The sequence below is a fragment of the Sitodiplosis mosellana genome, unplaced genomic scaffold, assembly GCF_009176505.1.
Source record: "Sitodiplosis mosellana isolate CC-2019 unplaced genomic scaffold, AAFC_SMos_1.0 Smas_scaffold_1, whole genome shotgun sequence".
NCBI classification, from domain to species: Eukaryota; Metazoa; Arthropoda; class Insecta; order Diptera; family Cecidomyiidae; genus Sitodiplosis; species Sitodiplosis mosellana.
In genome coordinates, this window is record NW_022595244.1 from 8370009 (window position 1) to 8390320 (window position 20312).

The 20312-nt window shown below is 34.1% G+C and overlaps 2 protein-coding genes across 8 annotated transcripts in view; one reads left to right on the top strand and one right to left on the bottom strand.

Annotated features, from left to right (window-relative positions):
* The first annotated feature begins 938 nt into the window (after positions 1 to 938).
* LOC129578278 (beta-1,3-galactosyltransferase 5-like) lies at positions 939 to 2261 on the top strand. The gene is made up of 4 exons (XM_055466587.1): positions 939 to 1044; positions 1196 to 1324; positions 1422 to 1809; positions 1880 to 2261. The coding sequence occupies exons 1-4, from the start codon at positions 939 to 941 to the stop codon at positions 2259 to 2261; spliced, it is 1005 nt and encodes a 334-aa protein (XP_055322562.1).
* Positions 2262 to 10249: 7988 nt separating this feature from the next.
* The window catches only part of LOC129573597 (maternal protein pumilio-like), a 190465-nt gene continuing 180402 nt past the window's right edge, over positions 10250 to 20312 (bottom strand). For 2 of the 7 annotated variants that reach the window (XM_055454380.1, XM_055454371.1), the window contains 7 exons: positions 19488 to 19671; positions 19208 to 19362; positions 18192 to 18387; positions 13790 to 14005; positions 12791 to 13681; positions 12505 to 12673; positions 10250 to 12395 (listed from right to left, as the gene is read on the bottom strand). In XM_055454380.1, coding sequence (XP_055310355.1) covers positions 11978 to 12395; positions 12505 to 12673; positions 12791 to 13681; positions 13790 to 14005; positions 18192 to 18387; positions 19208 to 19362; positions 19488 to 19671 — 2229 coding nt within the window. In that variant the 3' untranslated portion in view covers positions 10250 to 11977. Of the gene's footprint in view, positions 12396 to 12504; positions 12674 to 12790; positions 13682 to 13789; positions 14006 to 17231; positions 17304 to 18191; positions 18388 to 19207; positions 19363 to 19463; positions 19672 to 20312 lie in introns of all 7 variants that reach the window. The other 5 variants (XM_055454362.1, XM_055454354.1, XM_055454344.1 and 2 more) reach the window with 4 other exon arrangements.

Genomic DNA, 20312 nt, shown 5'->3' on the forward strand with positions numbered 1-20312 from the left:
GTGTATGTTTCACAGACTTTGTATCGGAAGAGAGTATGTTTTCAAGCGGTTAGCAAAACTTGAAATATTTTATTTATTTCAACAGATATACAGTCTTTAACAAGTTGTACCGTGTGTGCAAGACGAACAATTTATTTTGCAAAGACATTTACGACATTTCCTGTCATTAGGAAATTGCTAAAAACTACGAGTGACACATATTTTATCAAAAGTCATCAAAAACATACAGCACTCTCAATTTCGCCCATGGAAATAAGAGATGAAAGTGGTTTTATCAAGGGGCAGAACAGTATCAGAGCAATTCTTTCAGTCGAAAAATAATTCCTCGTTCGCCACAGTAATTCTCCTGACTTATGTTGACGTTTCTGTATTCAAGTAGTTAGTTAAAATAAATCAATCAAAATTACAGAAGAATCAGATATTGAACTGTCATTGCGACAAAGAGGTGATAATTTTTTAAAAACATGATGATACGAATTATTCTGATGAACGAGGAATTACTCGAGTAGAAGAAATACTCTGGTATTGTTTTGCCCCTCGTATGCACAAGTCCGCATATTATCAGCTCGTATGAGTTATACAAATGGATTCCCTAGAAACTGAGTTCCTCATTGATCTAAACGAGTTAGTTACACGAAACTTTTGAGCAATTTTGTATTTCTAACCGCAACACAACGAATATTGGAACTATGTTTATCGTAGCAACATATCCGGCTAGGGACATGCTTTAGATTAAATTATCTAAAAAACATACTTGCGTACGCATCAGTTCCAAACATCGATGGTATACTAAACCATATTGCTATGAGTGTTTGTTCAAGGCGATACAATTGTATAAAATAGACAACGTGTCAAATCAAATCGTCAGTTCAAGTGTGTCCAAGCATCCTTAAGCAAGTGAAGACATTTTCAAGTCAATAGAGCATATCGAAATCATAATGTTGACCAAGACATATTTCTCACTTACAGTATCCATGCTATTTTTGCATGAAACACGATTGCTTGGTGCTGCTAGTGCTTTGCCCGTAGTCGAAAACAACCAAAGTAAAGCTATTTTCAAATATTTCTGTGTTCTTTCGACATATAGCTATAATAGTGTTTTTTTATTTTAATATTTTCGAATTGAAATGAAAAGAATTCAATTCCATGACAGTGTGTTTGTGTTTCCACAAATTAATCCGATTGATTTCCACAGATGTCGAACCTGGTGCAAACGAACTTGAGCATTTTTCGACAACGAGCAAGCGTGTATCTGATTTGTACGAGCCGGGCCATTTCATAGTAAATCCTGATTTGTGTGGACATGACAATGGTGCAAACCTGAGTAATAACCTTTTTTTTTCTTTCAATAATTTATTGTCTGATTAATTTGACTCAAGCAATTTGATTTTTGTAATGTTTATTGAATTGATTAATTGCAGGTCTATTGATAATGGTCAGGTCTGCACCGAAGAATCACAATCAACGCATCGCGATACGTGACACATGGGGCGTTTATGGGTCTCGTAACGATATTTCATTGGGATTTCTAATCGGAACTACCAACAATCATTCGACTGAAAATTCGCTAGAAGACGAGTCTGACCTTTACGGCGATATCGTCCGCTCTCATTTTACAGAAAACTACGATAATTTAACATTAAAAACGATATCTGTATTGGAATGGGTCGATGTGCACTGTTCGCAAGCAGAATTTGTATTCAATGTTGATGACGACATGTTCATCAATGTAATGCAATTGATGTCATTCATTGATGACAACCACTCTGCAGCTAATCAAAAAGTCATCTTTGGACATCTGGTCAAAATGTACGTTGATAGCAATATATTATTGAAATTCATGTGATAAATGTTTTTGACCGTTTTTTTTTAATTTCAGGACACCAATTCGTCGTAAGACCAAAGACCAGAAAAATGTTCTATCACGAAAAGAATATTCTCCGAGTAGATTTCCGTCTTTTGTCGTTGGAGGAGCATATTTAATAAGTCGTTCGGCCATTCATGATCTGTACATGAAAGCCTTGACACTACCCTATTTAAAATTGGAGGATGTATTTATAACGGGCATTGTTGCCCAATTGATGAATGTGAAGCGAATTTTTGGATTTGAGAAGTTCAATTTAGCTCTAAATCAAAGCATCGCATTTGATACACCGTTCGATGTGTGCAGTTTACGCCAAATGATCAGTATTCATGGTGTCCATCCCAATAAAATGTATGACCTGTGGAAAAAACAATTGGATACAAACATTAAGTGTTAAGAAATAATTTGCCTGTATATTTTTTTAAAGATTATTTCTTTACTCAATGAAAAAGTGAAAAAAACGCTAATTTTTTTTGGCAATTATACAGAAATGTATTTTATTTTATTTTTGCTTATTTGCAATTTACAGTAATAATCTCAATACAAATGATTTTTCTGTTGTTGATTTTTTTTTTCTCTCAATAATAATAATTTTTTCTGATGTGTGCTATTAAATGTAGCAATAGTTGTTGTTGTTGTTTTTAAAGGTAATAATATGCAATGGTTATAACGAGTTATACATACAATGGTTAAGTTTCACATAGAAAAAAATCGCCTGAAAAATTTACAATTATTTCATTGGTTAAATTCATTCAATAAAATGCGCAAGTTTAAGCGCCCACCTTTACTATAATATTCTATACCAGACGTGGCCAGAAAAAAGCCAACTCAACGCATTTTTCGAAAAACGAAAATTTTTCCACACAAAAAAAAACAAGTTCAAGGTCGAAGAATACGTTCAGTAGAATGTTTTTGCACACGCCTGTTCTATACATTTAACATTGATGCACATTGAGTGGCGGGAAGGGTTTTAACAGAAAATTGGAACCAAATGAGTTTATGGTTTGTTACTAAAAAACAATTTATGTGCAGAAATCAAGTAAATTTTCTTTTTTAAGTTTTGTTTTAGCAGCAACGAAAAGTTTTTCTTCTTTTTTTTTCGTTTGGTAAATCAAATGGTTTGGCATCGGTTTTCACGAAAATTCACCAAACTCAAAAGAAATTAGTTAATTTATCTGCTCTGATACTTTTGAATATTTTCAATTTTATTTTCAAGCAATGGAGTTGACTATTCAAATCCAGTCCAAATATTTTTTTTCTTTCAAAAAAAGGCATGACTTGACTTCATTCTGAAAACCGTTTGATTCAATTTTTACTGGTAATTTAATAACTCAGAATTTGGGAGAAATATATCGAGGCACATGTTTAATGAGATTTGAATGTTTGTCCACAAAGTGTGGAGAAAAATCAAATCGTGCAATAGGTGCAGAAAATAAAATGAAAGGAAAAATTTTGAAAATTGCTTTCAGATTGGGATTTATCGCAAAACGGGTCGAAATGATTGGATTTGATCGTGTAAAGTAGAAAGAGGTAAAAAGATCAAAATGGAATGGGAAAATAATGCTGAAACTGAGGGAAAATTGATAATAATTTGTGCACGTTATTTTTTGGTTGGTTTTTGATGTTATGATACACAGTTAATATTACGAAATTCTATGCTAATAATATGCAACGTACAAAAAATTTGATTACGGTTTTCGTATGCACTCTGTAGTTGTCGGCATCATCATCATCCATCAGGCTCAAAATATCTGTCATATTTGATGGATTTGCGTTTTGGCTTGGATACATTTGAGACTCGATTAAGTGCGAGATGCAAAACAGAGACCATGATTAAATTTTTTCTGGATTAAACACCTACATTCAGTATTTTTAAATGGAAACAAATAGCTTCACATAGGTTCTACGGTTTTTTTTTGTTAAAGAGTAAATTAGTAATATTCCAGGCCTTCCCTTCCAACGAATATTCGAGAGTTACTACTTCATGGCAGCTGGAATCTTCTTTAAATGCACAGTGAATTCTTTTAGTTTCCATTTTTGGTGGACTTTTATTCCATTCTAAATCGAATTTCTTCTCATTTTCGATTATTTTTGCCAATCCGCCTCAATTTCGAAAAAAAGAAATCGAAATCTAAGGCAACATCTTTACGAGATATCAATGGAATGCCGAAAAGATTCACAGTTAATGTCAAGTGCATTGCATTCTGCGTGTTAAATGATAAAAATGTCGTAAAATCCGGCTGTTTGAATTCGAGAAAATCGTTCGGAAGGCCCAACTAATATACATATCATGGCCATAACCGTACCATTATCGGTATGTTTGGTAATCGGTAGAATAATCACACAAACAGTATCAAATGTTATCAAGTAGTTTTTTGTTCTCATAAATGTCTGGTTGTCGTTTTGAGTTAAATTCAAAGAATTTGTGATAAATAACAATTAGTAGATATCCATTGTGGCCAACAACAATGTGTGTTTGCTTTACAAAATAGAGCCGAATGAAGTACTATAGTATCAATAGCTTTGCCAGCCGATCGAGTGATCGGTTGTGCAATTTTTTGGCTTTGGTTTCAATCGAGAAAATTGTTTATTCCATTTCATCGCATACATCGCGCACCGAGTGAATATATTGATTTCATGTCGTCTATGTCTATTTTAGAGAAATTGCGCTGAAAACCATTTAATCTTTACATTTAAGTTACATTTAACTTTATATTCTTACACCCTAAAAAAAATGTGTTACTATATGAAATTATTGACTATTTATTTACGAATATTAAAATACAGCTACAAATTTTGTTTCTTCTGTGAGTGTGTGTGACCACATCGAGAAGCACAAAATACATATTGCCATGAAGCGAACTGAACTGCCAGTTCATTACATAAGCCGTCGACTGTAAATCACTTGCAAGCTAAGGGAGAGCCGCTAATGCAGTCGCATGACAAACAATTTTTACAAACAAACTTCTGCTTCTGCTGATTTCTTTTTGTATTCACAATGTGTTTTTCTTTTGTTTCCTTCTGCTGTTTTTACAAATATGTTGCAGACTCCAACTTGCAGTGAGAGAAAAATTCTAAATTTATTATCAAATAACACTACCCAAAAAGTCATTATCGTTTTCCCCGTATGTGGACGATAATTCAATTCTAAGTATTGTGTATATGTGAGTGTGTGTATGTGGGAAACTCCACATTATATAATTTAATACAAGTTTTTGTTTTGATTTCTTTCCATTTCTATTTTAAGTGTTGATGTGTTCTACGATGAGTGAAGATTTTGGCTTGACGAAACCAATGAAAAAACCAGAGAAAACTGTCAAGTTAAAACACAAATGAATCGTTTCTTGGAATCGAAATTGAAATGATTTTGGAGTGAATTTTCGGAAATGGAGCGAGGGTCAAACGAAAATTTTAATCAATTAATCGGTTTTTTTTTCTCCCAAAATGTGAATTGCTTTTTTGTCTTGGATTTTTGTAGGTTGTTTGATGTGCGTGGTGTGAAAAATGCAAATTGGTGATGTAGTGTGTTTGTGTTTTTTGTGAGTGTGTGACAACTGACACTGGATGAAATTCAAAACGGAAATTAAAATCGATAGCTTGAATCGTTGGAACACAATCGAACTCTTGTTCATTTGTTCATGTTTTTAAAAACGTCATTATAAAAAACAGTATGACAGAGAACATTGTATGGCGCAATCACTTTAATTCACATGTAATTAGAGGAGGAGGGTGTTATTTTGTTTTCGTTAGTTTATTTTTATGCGTACTTTTGCTTTTTTTGTTCTTTGTGTTTGTTTAAAAAATATCGTAAAGAGTGTTTTTTTCTTCTTTTTTTTTGTTTTATTTATGTTCCCAATGCCAGCTTCCATGTAATCATTATAATTGATTTCATTTAGTTTTTTTTCGTTAATTATATTTACTATTATAAAAATTGTTTCTCTTAAAAAGGAAATGCAAAACCATACAACTATGATTCCATTTATTTTGTGATTTTTTCTTTTGGTCACCAACAGACATTTATGTTTGACGCGTTTTTGTTTTTTTTTCCTTCTTTTTGGATACAATTACACATTTAATTTATTTGGACATTGCTTAAAACGTTTACAGAACATGTGAGTGTGAGTGTGGGTGGGTGTTGTATGTGTGATAATGATAATGATGATGATTGGTTTGTTGTCATAGGAAAAAGTAATTACAAAAACAAATACAGGGTGACGAACGGATAACAACTACACGATCGACAGTTGACGAAATGCATTTGAATCACCTCTCGTCAACAGTCAATTTGGTTTGATAATTGGGTTTATCACTCTTTTGATTATTATTGGGGGATGTTGGATTTTTTTTCGGTTTGATAAAAAGCATTCGGTTTTTATTGAAATCACCAGCATCAATTCAGTGTTGCCACTTCTGTTTTTTTTTCTTTCTGTCCATGATTCGTTTTTCAAAAAAATACACTTCAATATACACATATATAATTATCTAGAAATTCATTAAGCTACAAAGCAAAAATTGGCTGTGTGATGAAAGAAAAATGTTTTATGAAAAAAAATTAAAACGAGAAAAATCAATAGAAGAAAAAGAAAGCAAATGATGGTGCAGATGTTCAATTTAAGAACAAAATACACGGGCAACTAATAGTCTTTTCGATTTTTCTTCTTCAAATGTGTTATGTGTGTTGTGATAGCGCAATTTTTTTTTCTTCCCCAATAGTACGGAATTAATGATTCCTGTGATCAGGCTCACACGTCGATTCCAATTCAAATGAAACATTTCTGTTCAAAAAATCATTTTATTAATCATGTTAAATCCATTAATGGGAATGTGATGCGCTAACGAATTTATCGACAAAATATGCATGATATTCTGAAATAAAAAAAAAATAAAGACGCAGTAACAACTCTGTTATCATCAACAGGACAACGAAAAAAAAAGAGAAGAAAAAGCAACCAAAGTAAGACGAAACGGAAACAAATGACACAAAACAGAAACGTGGATCGGGTTGTGAAACACAAAAAAAAAAACTGAAAACGGAAGGTCAATCAAAAATAAAAAATAAAACAAATGGCATCTAATGATGTGATTTTTTGTCATTTTTGTTTGGTTTTCATTGTAAAATTTTATTTGAATGTAGATTTTTAAGACGTAGCAATTACGGCATAGTTTATAATGAATAATGTACTTGAATACGCATGTTATATTAGATTTATTTGAATTGTGGATGTGTTGTGTGTGTGTATTTGTGTTTTTGTTTGCATGACCTGGATTATGTATATTTGATACTGGATTATGTATAAACGTTGATTTGAGAAAAATGTTATAACTAGGAATTACTATTCGCCATTCGATATAATCTGTTTCAGTAAATCGTTCTTTGCTTAAAATACGCTAGAAATGTATGTGTGTGTAGTGATTCTATGGAACCATGTCTATGTTCAAGAATTGCATAATGTCTATGTGTTTTTAATCCATTTTTTGCTAATTTTTCCTTTTTATTTCATTCAAACGATGTGTTTGTTTTATTTACGAGATTATGTTTCTTTCGTAGCTGTAAATTTTCATGCTATTGAAATCATAAATTAAAAATTATAATTATACAGTCGATCCTTAATGAGACATGATCGATCATTGTAAGCGGCTTCGGTATTTGAGCGATAGCAATGGGCCACAACTACAGTACCATTTTACGTTGAAATGAAGAAAAAGAGATTGGTGACCAATATCCGAATCATCAATGATCGATCGTGTCGTTTAACCTAAGCGAAGAGAGAAAAAAAACAAACAAATGTTTATCAATACAAAGGAAATGTGTGACAAAAATAAGACTTGTTGACTGATAAATACGGCTGAATTGAACACCGTTCGGCGCATCGACGCCGAATGTCAATTTCAATAATGTGTGTCGGTGTGTTTGTGTGTATCGGTTTGTATGATCTTCAAGCCTTATTTTGAGTCGCGTATCGTACAGAGGATAAACTAAATGAGACATCTTAAATACTAAATGTTTCCAATAATAATATGTTCGTTACTTAGAGATTATTACATGATTCGTAAATTTAATGTCAATTATTTGTTTGTTGTTGTTTTACATGTTGTACAGAAATTTCAGTGATCTTGATTGATTTTTTGTGTTTGTATGGGTGTCTCTCTTTAGTCGTGTGTCTCTTTTCTTAGTTTTGCATTGAAAAGTCTTGTCGGCTTTAATACAACGTTCATTATTGGGGTTTAAACACATTCTATTTGCAAGTTTTGTTGCTGCTCAGTTTCAGTTTAAATACAGTGATTACATACCATAACGAAATTGTATGCCATTTTCATACATATTTTCTCTTCACTTGATACTCGATTTAAATGTCATTTTCTTTTCATACAGAAATTACAATTGTTTTTTTCATTCTAATTACAACGGGATGTACACATAAATTGTTTAACGTTTTTTTTTTCTTCTTTTCACCTCCTTCTTCTTCACTCTTTTTAATTTAATGTTTAAGCCAATACAAAAATACATATTAATTACAATTTGTTTTACAAGGAAATTTTGTTTGTTTTGCTTTTCTTTTTCACATAATGTTACAAAAACGAAAAACGACGAAAAAAAAATTATGGAATTTTCTTTTCATTCGCTTTCTGAATTATTTCTATCCGAACTGGATAACTAGCGTTCGGACAGTTAAAAAAAAACCGGTTTCAGTTCATTCCACACACACAGGGATTGTTATTTAAATTAGAGTACCAGAAACTCGAAGCGGCATTATGATTTTATCCCCGAATTAAGATTGATTTCTGTTCAGTTTTGAAGGTATTTATGTTTCATTTTGATTCACATTTTCGAAAAATTTCCTTTATTCAATTCGTTCTCGCTTGTCGGCTCTTTTTTTAGCTATTCTGTTTGTGTCTCAAAACGAATTCTCCCATCATGATTTTGAAATTTTTAAAAACCGTTTGCTTTTACGGTCAATTGGACTATATTCCTAGCACTATTTTACACTTTACAATCCTCAAACCAATTTTGTGTTTGTTGTGATTTTTGTTTTCATTCTCGAAAATGGTCGAATGCGATCAGTTTTCTTTTTTTTTTTCAAATCCTATTTTCAATCTAACTCAAACTTTACAATTTATTTACTTCGATATCTTCGGTTTATCTATTTTGTTTTGTTGAATATTCATTTTTTGTTGCCAAAAATAATCAAATGAAACTAAAATGCTAAAAATTTGTCGTAAAATTTGGTTTAAATTTTTGTTTTCTTCTAAAATTTAACTGTGCAAATGTTTGTGTTCAGTGAACACCGTTCTTAAAATTGCTCGCTGAAAAATGAAAAGAAAGAATGAAAGAAAAAAAAATAAGCGATGGGGGAGACTTGGGTCATGTGTTTTCTTCAATTCATCGAACGAGATCAATCTGTCTGTGAGTTAATCGAATCGATCCAATACAGCCATCGTACTGTTTCGAGGCACTTTCTTGCTGCTTGAAGCCGATTTCATTGAATGCGATCGTCATTTTTTGTTTGTTTGATCAACTATGCCTTCGTTAGTGGCCTTACTGATTCTGGAACGAGCTTCATTGTGAGCGTCTAGGTTTTTTTTTCTAGTTGTTGACGTTTTTCTTCAATCGGTTGACAGTTTTGTTTGCATTTTTGTTGCAATTGGATCAAATAAAAAATAGAACTTCTTTGTCATTTGTTTCGAAGACTTGTCACCAACTAAACTAATTACTAATAATGAATGAAACTAATGTAAAGCCATATATAAATAGGCGAATCGTGATCAAAATAGTTTGTTTGTTTTTTTTCTTGAGGGGAGAGTATACATATGAAACACACTAATTTATTAGTAGATTAAGAGGTATAAAACATGTATACAAAACAGAGGAAACATCTCTATCATCTATCGAGTGTATGCGTTATTTGTGTTGTTTCATGTGTGCAACATTGAAAATTCATGATAAATTTTTATCCGATAAAAAGCCGCATCGTTGCAATTTCAAAAGGTTCATTCAATGAAGACAAATTTCGGCGTTTTATGGTTCGAGTATTATTTTTCATGGTTTTTTTTTCTTCAAACGCATTAAAAAATTTGTCATGATGAATTTAACCAAATTCCCGAAATGATTATCATGTTCAAAAAATGGTTGTGGCTTCTTTTGAAAAAATAAAAGTGGGAATGAGGATGGGTTGTTTAGTTGAAAACTATTGATTGGAATTCATTACGGTATGATACACTTTACAGAATTCTTTGATTTACAAATTAGATGATTCCAATTAAAAAGTTCGGTTCCGTTTCCCGCATTTGCTTGCGTTATTTCTTCGTTTCGTCACTCGTGCCAGCTGTTATCTTATTCAGCCGACAAGCGGTTGTGGCTGTTGAAAATCATATAAGCACAAGTGATTTTGCTTTCTATCATCGATCGTTCCTCTGATCGGCTTTTACAATTGTTTATGTATGCATTTTTTTATTATTTCTATTATCTAAATAACATTAAATTTTTAGTTGTTGTTGAATTAATTCATTTACAATTTGATTAACCATGTAATATTTATCATGAATATTTTGTTGTTGTTTTTTTTATGTACGTATTAACACTGAACATGAAAATTGTTGAATTTTTTTTTATATTATTCTTGATTACAAATACTAAAATTGGGATTGTGTGTATTATTAGAAATAGTGAACAATGTATATGTAACTACTAATAAGTATGTATAAGTAAAGGAGGAAGTGTATTTTTTTCGAGTGAAATTTTACATATTTATGCATGTTTTATTCTTACGAACATTTCTTATCGGTTAATTTCTGTCCCTTTTTGTTTAGTCAGAGTTAATAATTCATCGTAGCGAAATGTTGTGTGCATTTGCAATCAGTATGCATATGATTGCTACGCCATTTTTGTTAATTTTCTCAATTTTTCTGAACTGACTGAATTCAAACAGCGTGCACTTCTTTTGAAATGAGTGGAAAAGAAGTGAATTGTCTTTTTTCATGCTTTGATTATACATACATTTATATATATATATATTTTTTAAATCAGTCGCAATCGTACGGCCTTTCAACAAGTGCAATTTTCAATTTCTTTACGTTTTTCTTCAAATTTGAGGTGATTATGACTAAAAAAACACTGAAATTTTGATGAGGGTTTTTCCCTATACAATTATATATTTGTTGCTGTTGTTTCAAATGAAAACACGATATGCACGACAAACATTCATTTCTTCAACAACTCGATTTCTTTTTCTCTTTTTTCTTGCTGCTCTACTATAACAGTGCATTTCTGTTATGCAAAAAAAAATCAACACAAATTGCGGCATTGCCTTCAATTTACTCTGTTCCATTGAAAACTCTCCAATTTTCGCACTTGCTTATGTTTTTTGTTTATCAAAAGTCATAGTATCTATGTATAAAAAAGTCTAGCGATTTGAAATTATACTCAGTTTTTGTTTCTCATTGAACCAAAGTTCAATTATCAAATGGAAAACAGAAGAGATAGAGTGTGTTGAAAAGAGTGATGCTGATTATCATCGATACATGACTAAAGTTCGGATTTTTTTGCAAGCACTACATGAAATGTAGAGCGATTTGTTTTTCTTCCATTCAAACAAGTAAAATCAGTTCATATATTTGTGTTGCTGTGTGTTATTTGGCCCATTGTGGGAGCATACATATATATGTTTTCTAGGCATTGATTCAGCGTGCATTGTTTTATGCTCATTTTAACAGCGAGAAAGAAAAAACTTCTTTTCTATGACGATTTCATTTAAAAGTGCCGTACTTAAAATGTGTCTAGAATGAAATTCTTGAGAGAAAACCGAACTAAATCAAGTTTATCAAATTACAAGAATATTAAAAAAGAAGAGTTATGACGAAAAAGAAAAATATGAAAATTAAATGGGGAATAAAATTAATGCTTAGCCTAATGAACAAAATCAAATATGTTATGCATGATCGATTCAGTGTGTGTGTGTATGAATGAGTTGTGATTCTGAATTGATGATCAACGATTTTGAAACGTGCGCTCAGCAAATAAAAAGTGTTTCCCCGTTGTCATCCTCCACACACTCACACACACTAAAGAAATACTATTTTTGTTTCGGTTTATAAAAAGAGATCTCAACGCTCTGTTTACAAAACACCATTTGATGTTGGCGGACCGATGGGTCCGAGATTTGATTGCATCGGCGTTGGTTCAGTCGAAACACTGTTGCCAACCACCACCACACTTGTTGACACCGACGATGTGCTCGTATTCGATGCGTTGGTCGTTAGGCTTGAATTCAGTGATGCGACGGCATTTCCAATCGATGCACCGCCCGTACTGTTTGCAGCAACCGTTGCCGATGGGGCGATCGCATTTGATTTGGTCATAAAGAACTTTTCCAATTTGGCAATAATATGCTTTCCGTATGTGTATTTACGCAATGAATTCATGTGCGGCCGAATTTTATGCATCAAAATTTTGCGCTGCGTCGGCTCCGACACGTCAATCATCTTTTGTACCACATAGTTGGCATACTGATCCTTCATCATAATGTGTAAAACACTAAAAACAACAATAAACGAGTGAAATTTTTTGTGTTAGCGGTTGAGTGTGATGGTATTTTAATAGGGTGATGATAAAAAAATTTATCATAAGATAACGCTATACTCACTTATCATTAAATTGACAAACTTCCTCGATGAGAAAGGCTCGTTCGGCACGTGTTGCGTGTGTAACACATTTCTCGACAACATTCGATGCAAATTTATGTTGCGACAACTCCAACACTTTTCCACGTACGCTAGCAATTAACACCGATTTGTCTTCGGGTTTTCCATGTTCTGTTTTTTTTCGTCATTGTTGATGTTGCGATGGAGAGCGAAAGAGAAGAGGAGAGAAAAAGACCGGTATGAGTAATTATGCTCGGGAATGGTAAATCACAAGTGTTTTCCACTTACCCAAAACATGTTGAATGACGTAGTTTCCGTATTGATCCTGAATCAAATTCTTGGTGTGTGCATGCAATTCGGCTAGAATTGGTGCGGTTTGTTCGGTTGTACAGTGCTCGAGGATTCTTTGGATAACACGGCATCCATACGGATGAGTGCTCAATGTATACACTTGACCCGAGAATGCACCGATTATGAACTGAAGTGCGCCCGGTTCGACACATTCAATGCACTTCTGTACCACATGATTTCCATTTTGATCCTTAACACATTTCAACACATGCCCGTCCAGCTCACGAACAATCTCCTGTTGCTGCTCCGATGGAATGCTCTCGAGCGCCTTCTGAATGACACGGCAACCGTACATTTGCAATGCAAGCGGCAATACATGGCCTTTCACTTGCTGGGCCAAGGTCGATTTTTGTTCCGGTGTACCGAATTCAAAGAATTTCTGAATCACATAATTGCCAAAGACATCGGTCATCAAACTGTAGGCTGACGATAAGATTTCATTGAACACCAACTGCTTTTCAGCAGCTGTTGCACGCTCCAATTTCTGCTGAATGAACCGCGAACCATGTTGATCTTGCGAAAACTCTACAATGTGATTGGTTAAATCACGTAGTTGCAAATTGGGATAGCGTTGGTTGCGGAAATCTTCGAGCAAACGTGAACGGCCCGATGAACGATCAAGAGTAGTTGTAGTGGTCGATCGTGTTGCTGATACACCAGGCGCGGCTGAAACGGTGACTGGAACCGTTCCCGGAATCTTGGAGAATAGCGAATTGGATGAGCCAAAGATTGTGTTTGCGGTTGATAAACCGACCGGAGCCAATTGATTTATATTACGATATTTTGTCTCTGCACCTGGAGCACGGTTGGATACCAAAGCGCCTAAACCTGTTTTTTTTTTGGAGAAGAAAATAAACCGAGTTTTGTAAGTGATAAAGGAAAGAGAACAAGTATTCAAACGAAAAACCGATTGAAAAAGAGAACTGCTAAGCCTACCTGTTGGTGGCGGTGTTCCCGGCGCCAATGGGCTAACTGATGCCATTGCACCATAATTATTAACTGGCCATTTGCGACTTGCAGTTCCGTTTCCATTCGCGGCAGCAACAGCAGCCACTGACGATGAATTAAAGTCAAGCGACGGACTGAATGCCGATGTGTTGCGATCAAATGAATCACGACGTGCCGTCAAAGATGATGTATTTAGCGCCAATCCTGTGATTTAGAGGGGAAAGGAACATCCATTAATGAATAATGAATAGAACGATTGATTAGCTATCCGAATGCTGTCGATTCGACACCAAAACATGAAATTATAATCAGGCAAAATTCTACATCGACTGTACCGGGTTGATTGAATAGTAATTGTTATGCAATTTAAACAAATAATCTACATTCATTAACATAAAATGCATTAATATTGATATGGAAAATCAATGAAAAATCAACAAACTCCATACTTAAGCGCATGCTATATGCATTACGTATGCCAAGAATTTATACAGTTAAGCGAATAATTGATTTAACATCAACACTTCAATTAAAGCATTAGATAGCTACTGTTCGGGTAAAATTGAGCAAAATCCCATTATAAATTGACAATGAGCATGTAACCTAGATAAAAATCGGTGAAGAGTGATTTAGATTTTCCGGCATAAAAACCTGAAAATTGAAGTACACTCAGTGTCTGTTACCTATATTTTAGTGAGCGATGTCGATGTGTCCGTATACGTTATGGCATTTAACATGTACACATACACATACACACATGCACTCAATTATATATGCATTTATTCAAGTTCCGAAATCTACACGGTATTGTTGAATCGAATTTTCGATTTATTCGCGATAAAATTACATGAAATATGGAAATGACAATACTCAAAACAAAAGCCAACTGTCGATTTCATTGCAAGAGAGAGAGAGAGAAAGAGCTCATTCGTTCGCTTGCTCGCTCACGCGACCAAACTAATTTGAATAAATCAATAGCGAATAGTTTTTCGACAGGATATTCGTTGCGTCGTAAACTCGGGATATCGGTAAATCATTGTGTTCTGGTGTGCTTTGCGCTCGTCGTCAGCACGAGCAATGTATATATTTTGAATGTGCGAATTATAATAAAACTTCGTCCGTTTTTATGTGTGCTCTGTATTTAAATGCATTTATATCGATAAAATATTTGGAAAATCAGAATGAGAGCGTACGTTTAACCGATGACATGCACATCAAACTGTCGATAATCGACGTATTATTCGGAGTGCAATTGTGTGTGTGTGTGTGTGTGCTGAAATCGCATACGAGATTCCGTTGCATTCAGCGAAAAATTTCTCGTTGCAGAAAAAATGAATCTTATGCAGATTGTAACTATGCTCCTTCGCATTGGCGAATCGAATAAATCATCCGCAGTGGAAATACTCTCGCGAGAGCACTTACTCATTTTTCTCGCTTTCTATCGCCATTCAACTCTATAAATCCACTCGATAACAAGTACTAACGTGGAAAGAATCTGGCATTAGTTCAAAAACTACGAGCAAATGATTGTACAACGCAATTATTCGATCAGTTATAGCCAACCAGTTGAGAGGGAAAATCGTGTAGTCAGGAACATGATAGTTGAACAACAATCGTTTGAACGTGCGAATTAAGTCATACATACTTTTTCAGCAGCGTAAATGCTATCATCAGTCCCGTTGGGAGTCAGGATCGATTTTGATTTGATTTTGCTGCATTTTGTTTTATGGCTTATTTTTCATGAGACTCCATCAGAACCAACCAACAAAAACTGCGAGCGAGAGAGATAGAGAAGTGAATAAAAGAAGCGAAATGCTTCTGCTTCAGACTGTAAATGTGTTTACTTCGTGCCATATGACGTTTGTGTCGTTAATTTTATTGCTTCAAGCCAACCGAGACGAACAATGGGAAAAAACGTGTGTTCGGAAATGTTCGAAGTTGGTGATAAAAGTTGTTGGAAATCGGTTTTCGAACAAAATGAAACTAATTTCTTTTCGGTTTTGCGCGCTGCGCTGTTGCATCACTTTTGTTGTCGAGAGATTTGTCAATGTGGCAAAGTTCTATCTCACCATATTGGTGGCAGAAGTACTATTCGCGCAAAGTTAAATACCGAAAAGTTTTGAAGGTCGACTGTTGCTCATGTTCCCGGCCAAGAAGCCCTTCACAACTAGTGTTGATGAAAATTCACAAAACCATGCAAAGTTTTAATTATTCCAAAAAATCAGAACAAACGCTGTGAAGTGGGGAAGAAAAATGGATGATTTCAAATAAATTCCCCGTGTAATTTTCTGGTATTCTTGAGATGGCAGACAAGCACAACAACAAAAAAACGCGGTGACAATTCCATTCAAGTGCTTTTACATGACAAAGACTCGAAACGGTAACATGGATATGACGAGAAAGAATAATGATTACAAAACGTGTGCTGGTTGGTGGTGTGCGAGCTTTACATTGGCACAAGTAGGACAATCGAATTTTCAGAATTGATAAATGATGTTACCGGCTAATGGATGTAATTGAACATCCAGAATAATATTCGCTTTTATTGTTATTTGAACGCGAAGCGAACACACGAAAACGAAGTGTGAGTGCATGGAAGAAGCAAAAAAAGGAGCAACACTCAGTCTCATTGCCCATAATATTACCATCACATACAAATGAAACATTTTGCATCACGTTCAGCCATAATAATCGCTTTCAGTCTCAGCGTCTCGTCATCACGATGTAACAATTGACAAATAATATGTAAGAAAATTTGTAGCCGCTTAACGAAAGCGAGAGTGGTACGGGTAAGTGCTTTTCTATTTGCGGAGCGTTTTTTTTTGGCGCAGAGTAGCCCGATCAAGAAAATATCGGCCTCAAGATCAAAACCATGGTAAAACGATGCTTCATGCACAATGTAATCGAATCAGATGATGAAAATTCAACCGAATAAATGACACACACTCGGCATATATATATATATATGTATATATGCCGTCATTACACGGCATTGCCATCTCATCGCAGTCGAGCGACTAATGCAAAATTTATTGCACACGTTAGCCGCACATGCTGAGGTTTTGTGAATCTGATACTGTGACACCATTGCTAATGCGTATTTTATGCATCACTCATGTGAGCTAATCAAATTTTCAACTACAAATTATATAAAATGTTCAAATTCCCGAGAAAAATGAGTCGAAATAAATGTCCATGCAAAAATATGATCATAAAAATGGGAATAACGAATGAAAAATGTTTTCATACCAGAAAAAAAAAACGAAAGCAAATGAAAAATGAGTTTTGAACGACAACCAAAAAAATTCCATCACAAATGAACATTAAAAAAACGAACTGATTTATGTAATATATGGCGAAATGCCGCAATAAACAAGTCTTGCTGTGAATGTCATTTTTTTATATAATGTGTGAGTGTTATTCTCAATACCTGATGGTTGTGCTGGACTTCCTAATGTGCCTAAGCCACTGCTGAACGCTTGTGGTGCAAATAAACCACCTGCTGAACAACAGAATTTTTTTTCGTTTGATTTGTTTGGTGTTTTTGTTTATATTGGTGTGTGTTTGAAATGGTAAGTATACAGAAAAATTCGATGAGAAAAAAAAACAGTTAGTCAAATCGATTCATAGTTTTTTTTATATGGGAATAATTGAGTAAACAACAATAAAAAAAACGAAAAACTAGTCATGCTTGAATATGTACACGGTAATTGTTGTTAAAAGAAAAACAATAAATACACTTGTTGATGAAGTATTTTAATAATGCAAATGGTATCGAATGATTGGTAATAGAGTGATTTTTATTGGCATTTTCCGCCATTGCGTTAGCAGTTAATATTTAATAACAAGTGGAGCTGGGGGGGGGGGATGAATGACAATTTGTTACAAAATAATGATTAAATGTCCCTTTCGGGCGAAACAAAATGGTAAAAATTTATAAATGGAGTAATTTAATTAAAATATATCAAACGAAACAATATCGAAAAGAAAGTAAATTGAAATCATTAATGTGATTTTTTTTCTATGATAACAAGTGTTACATATTGAATGACCTGTTCGATCGAAATGACCAACAAGAGGTTTGCTAGTTGAACAAAAAATTGGCAAAAAATAGCGCATTGTAAAATACCCTCAATAAATTAATGATAAAATAATGAATTTGTTGATTTTTATTGAACAAACACAAACAACTGAACGTAAATTAGACCCAAAGGTAATTGGAAACGAATGATAAATACGTCGATGGTTTTGAAAATGTTTCGAATTGATTTTAGAGTATAATTGCAAATCGAATGAACATTAACTGAAAAGTTGGTGATTAAATTAAATACACTAATTGAAATGAGAGAGGGTGAAAGAAAGAGACAAAAAATAGAACAATAAAAATTACCTCCGACACTAGAACCGTTCTGTTGCGAGTAGAGATTTTGTTGAGCGGTTTGCGGCTGTGGGTACATGGATTGTGGTGCACGTGCTTGAGCACCAGGTGGTACTAGAACTGGAGCTGGGCTTACTAAACGCATCGGTGTACCAGTTCGTGGCCCCATAACTATTGAACCGCTTTGATCATAATATGCCTGAATCATCTGCATCCAAGTTATTGGTCGATGTGTGTGCGTAGTTTTAGTGTTTGTGTTTGTATATGTGTTTTTTTTTATTTGGAATTTTTATGGAGAAGAAGGAAATATTATGTCAGAAAAAAAACGTATTTATAACATGTTCAATGAGTTTATCATTTAATATTTTCACCGTATGGTGTGTTTGTTTTTCTTTAATAAAATTCCGTTTTCCCGCGGCTAAATATTTACAACAAATCGATGTGATGTCAATTTATATTCACACGAAAATCCATTGTGCAAAAAATGGCATTACATCAGGGAGAATTCCGATTTGTTCTCCACATGATTTAACAACATTTGGCCAAATTTGAATTTCATCGACATTTCAATTAATTAATATAATTGCTCAATGGAATAAATATTTATATACACCAAAACAACAGTTCTTTTTTCTCTGGTTCCATCCATCAATTTTACTCGCAATGCCTTGAGGTTATTTTCATTTATTTGGCTTTGAAATTTGGATTCATTTTCACATTGTTTGCGTATATAAATTATATATTTACATTCATTTACACACATCTAACATTTGTTTTGGCTATTTAAATTTTTTTTTAAACAAAAATTCTGCGTGAATCTCGAAATATACACGAAAAGTGTTAAATCGTTGGAATTTCAATTTCAAACCGTGTGTTAATACAATCATTTATGTCACAAATATTTGTCAAAATGTCTGAACTGACACATTACATACAATTCGTTGGAAATATTGTCGTGTGCAATCAAACGGAATGCGAATGAGCGAAAAATCGTTCATTTTTGTTTCTATCTCAATCGATATACAAACCTGATAGGGTGGTTGATTTTCTCCGGCTTGTTGTGACGGTGTCAATGGTCGCCTTTGTGGTGGCTGTGAACTTTGTTGTGGTATCAAGTTGGCTGGATACATACCCCATGGAACGCCATAATACTGCGGCATTCCAGCTGGTATAAGACCCATTTCTGTGAATCAAAAAAACGGAGAAAGAGAAAAAAACGACGCTTTTTAGCATTTAATGTACGGTAATTTAATGAGTAGGTTATTTTTGGCATCGGATACCCACCGATGTACCGTGTCGCATCTTGACCTGGATTAATGACGTATGGTGTGGGCTGTTGGGTAGCTGCTGCATAGGCAGCACTTTGCTGTGCTAAGTACTGTTGTGAAGGCAACGGTAGTGTCTGTGGAATCTGTGGCTGTGCGGTGGGCTGACCCGGTGGTGCAACGCCGGCATTTGAAGCTAAACTCGGATTCTGAGAACGAAACAGTTGCTGCAAATAAAACAGAAAAGAAAAAGAATGTTAGGCGTTTTGTGCATATTTGTAAATTGAAAATGCTGAGCTTTTTTCTCCATAAAGGTTACATATTGCGTCATTAGTCTGAAACTTGCCGTGCATTGTACTGACGAGACGAAACGGTTTTGTTCTATAATCAACCACATCAGACCTTTAATAATGCCATTGTCAAAAGTGTAGTGCCGGCTAAATATAGAGAAAAATGGTAAGAATTGGCCATTTCTTTTTCATGAACAAGTTTCATTCAACTTGAATGATTCAAGTAAGACATTCCACCCGAATACCGTTTATATTTCGACTTTAAATCGTGTTTTTTTCTCTCTCTCACTATTAGCTGCAACGTGCAATTGCAGTATTTATGCGAAATATGGATCAACATATTATCCAACGAATCAACTTAATACGTCAAACGTATGATTTAGAGAGAAAAAAAATTCTATTCGCATGCCAGAGTCTGGATGGAAAAAATAACAACAATCAAAACACAAAACAAAACATAACACGAACTCCACTAATGCGGTGTGTACACGAAATGCCTCGTTTTTGCCAGCAATTTGCTGATGAGTGTTCGTGTTTACGCTTTCTCCATGTGTTACTCTTTTTCTCTACATTTTTTT

Bases quoted from the DNA above. Each gene is read 5' to 3' on its own strand.
- LOC129578278 (XM_055466587.1), top strand. From the start codon at position 939: ATGTTGACCAAGACATATTTCTCACTTACAGTATCCATGCTATTTTTG. The intron at 1,045-1,195 runs GTAAAGCTATTT...TGATTTCCACAG, and splicing joins CGTAGTCGAAAACAACCAAA to ATGTCGAACCTGGTGCAAAC. The intron at 1,325-1,421 runs GTAATAACCTTT...GATTAATTGCAG, and splicing joins TGACAATGGTGCAAACCTGA to GTCTATTGATAATGGTCAGG.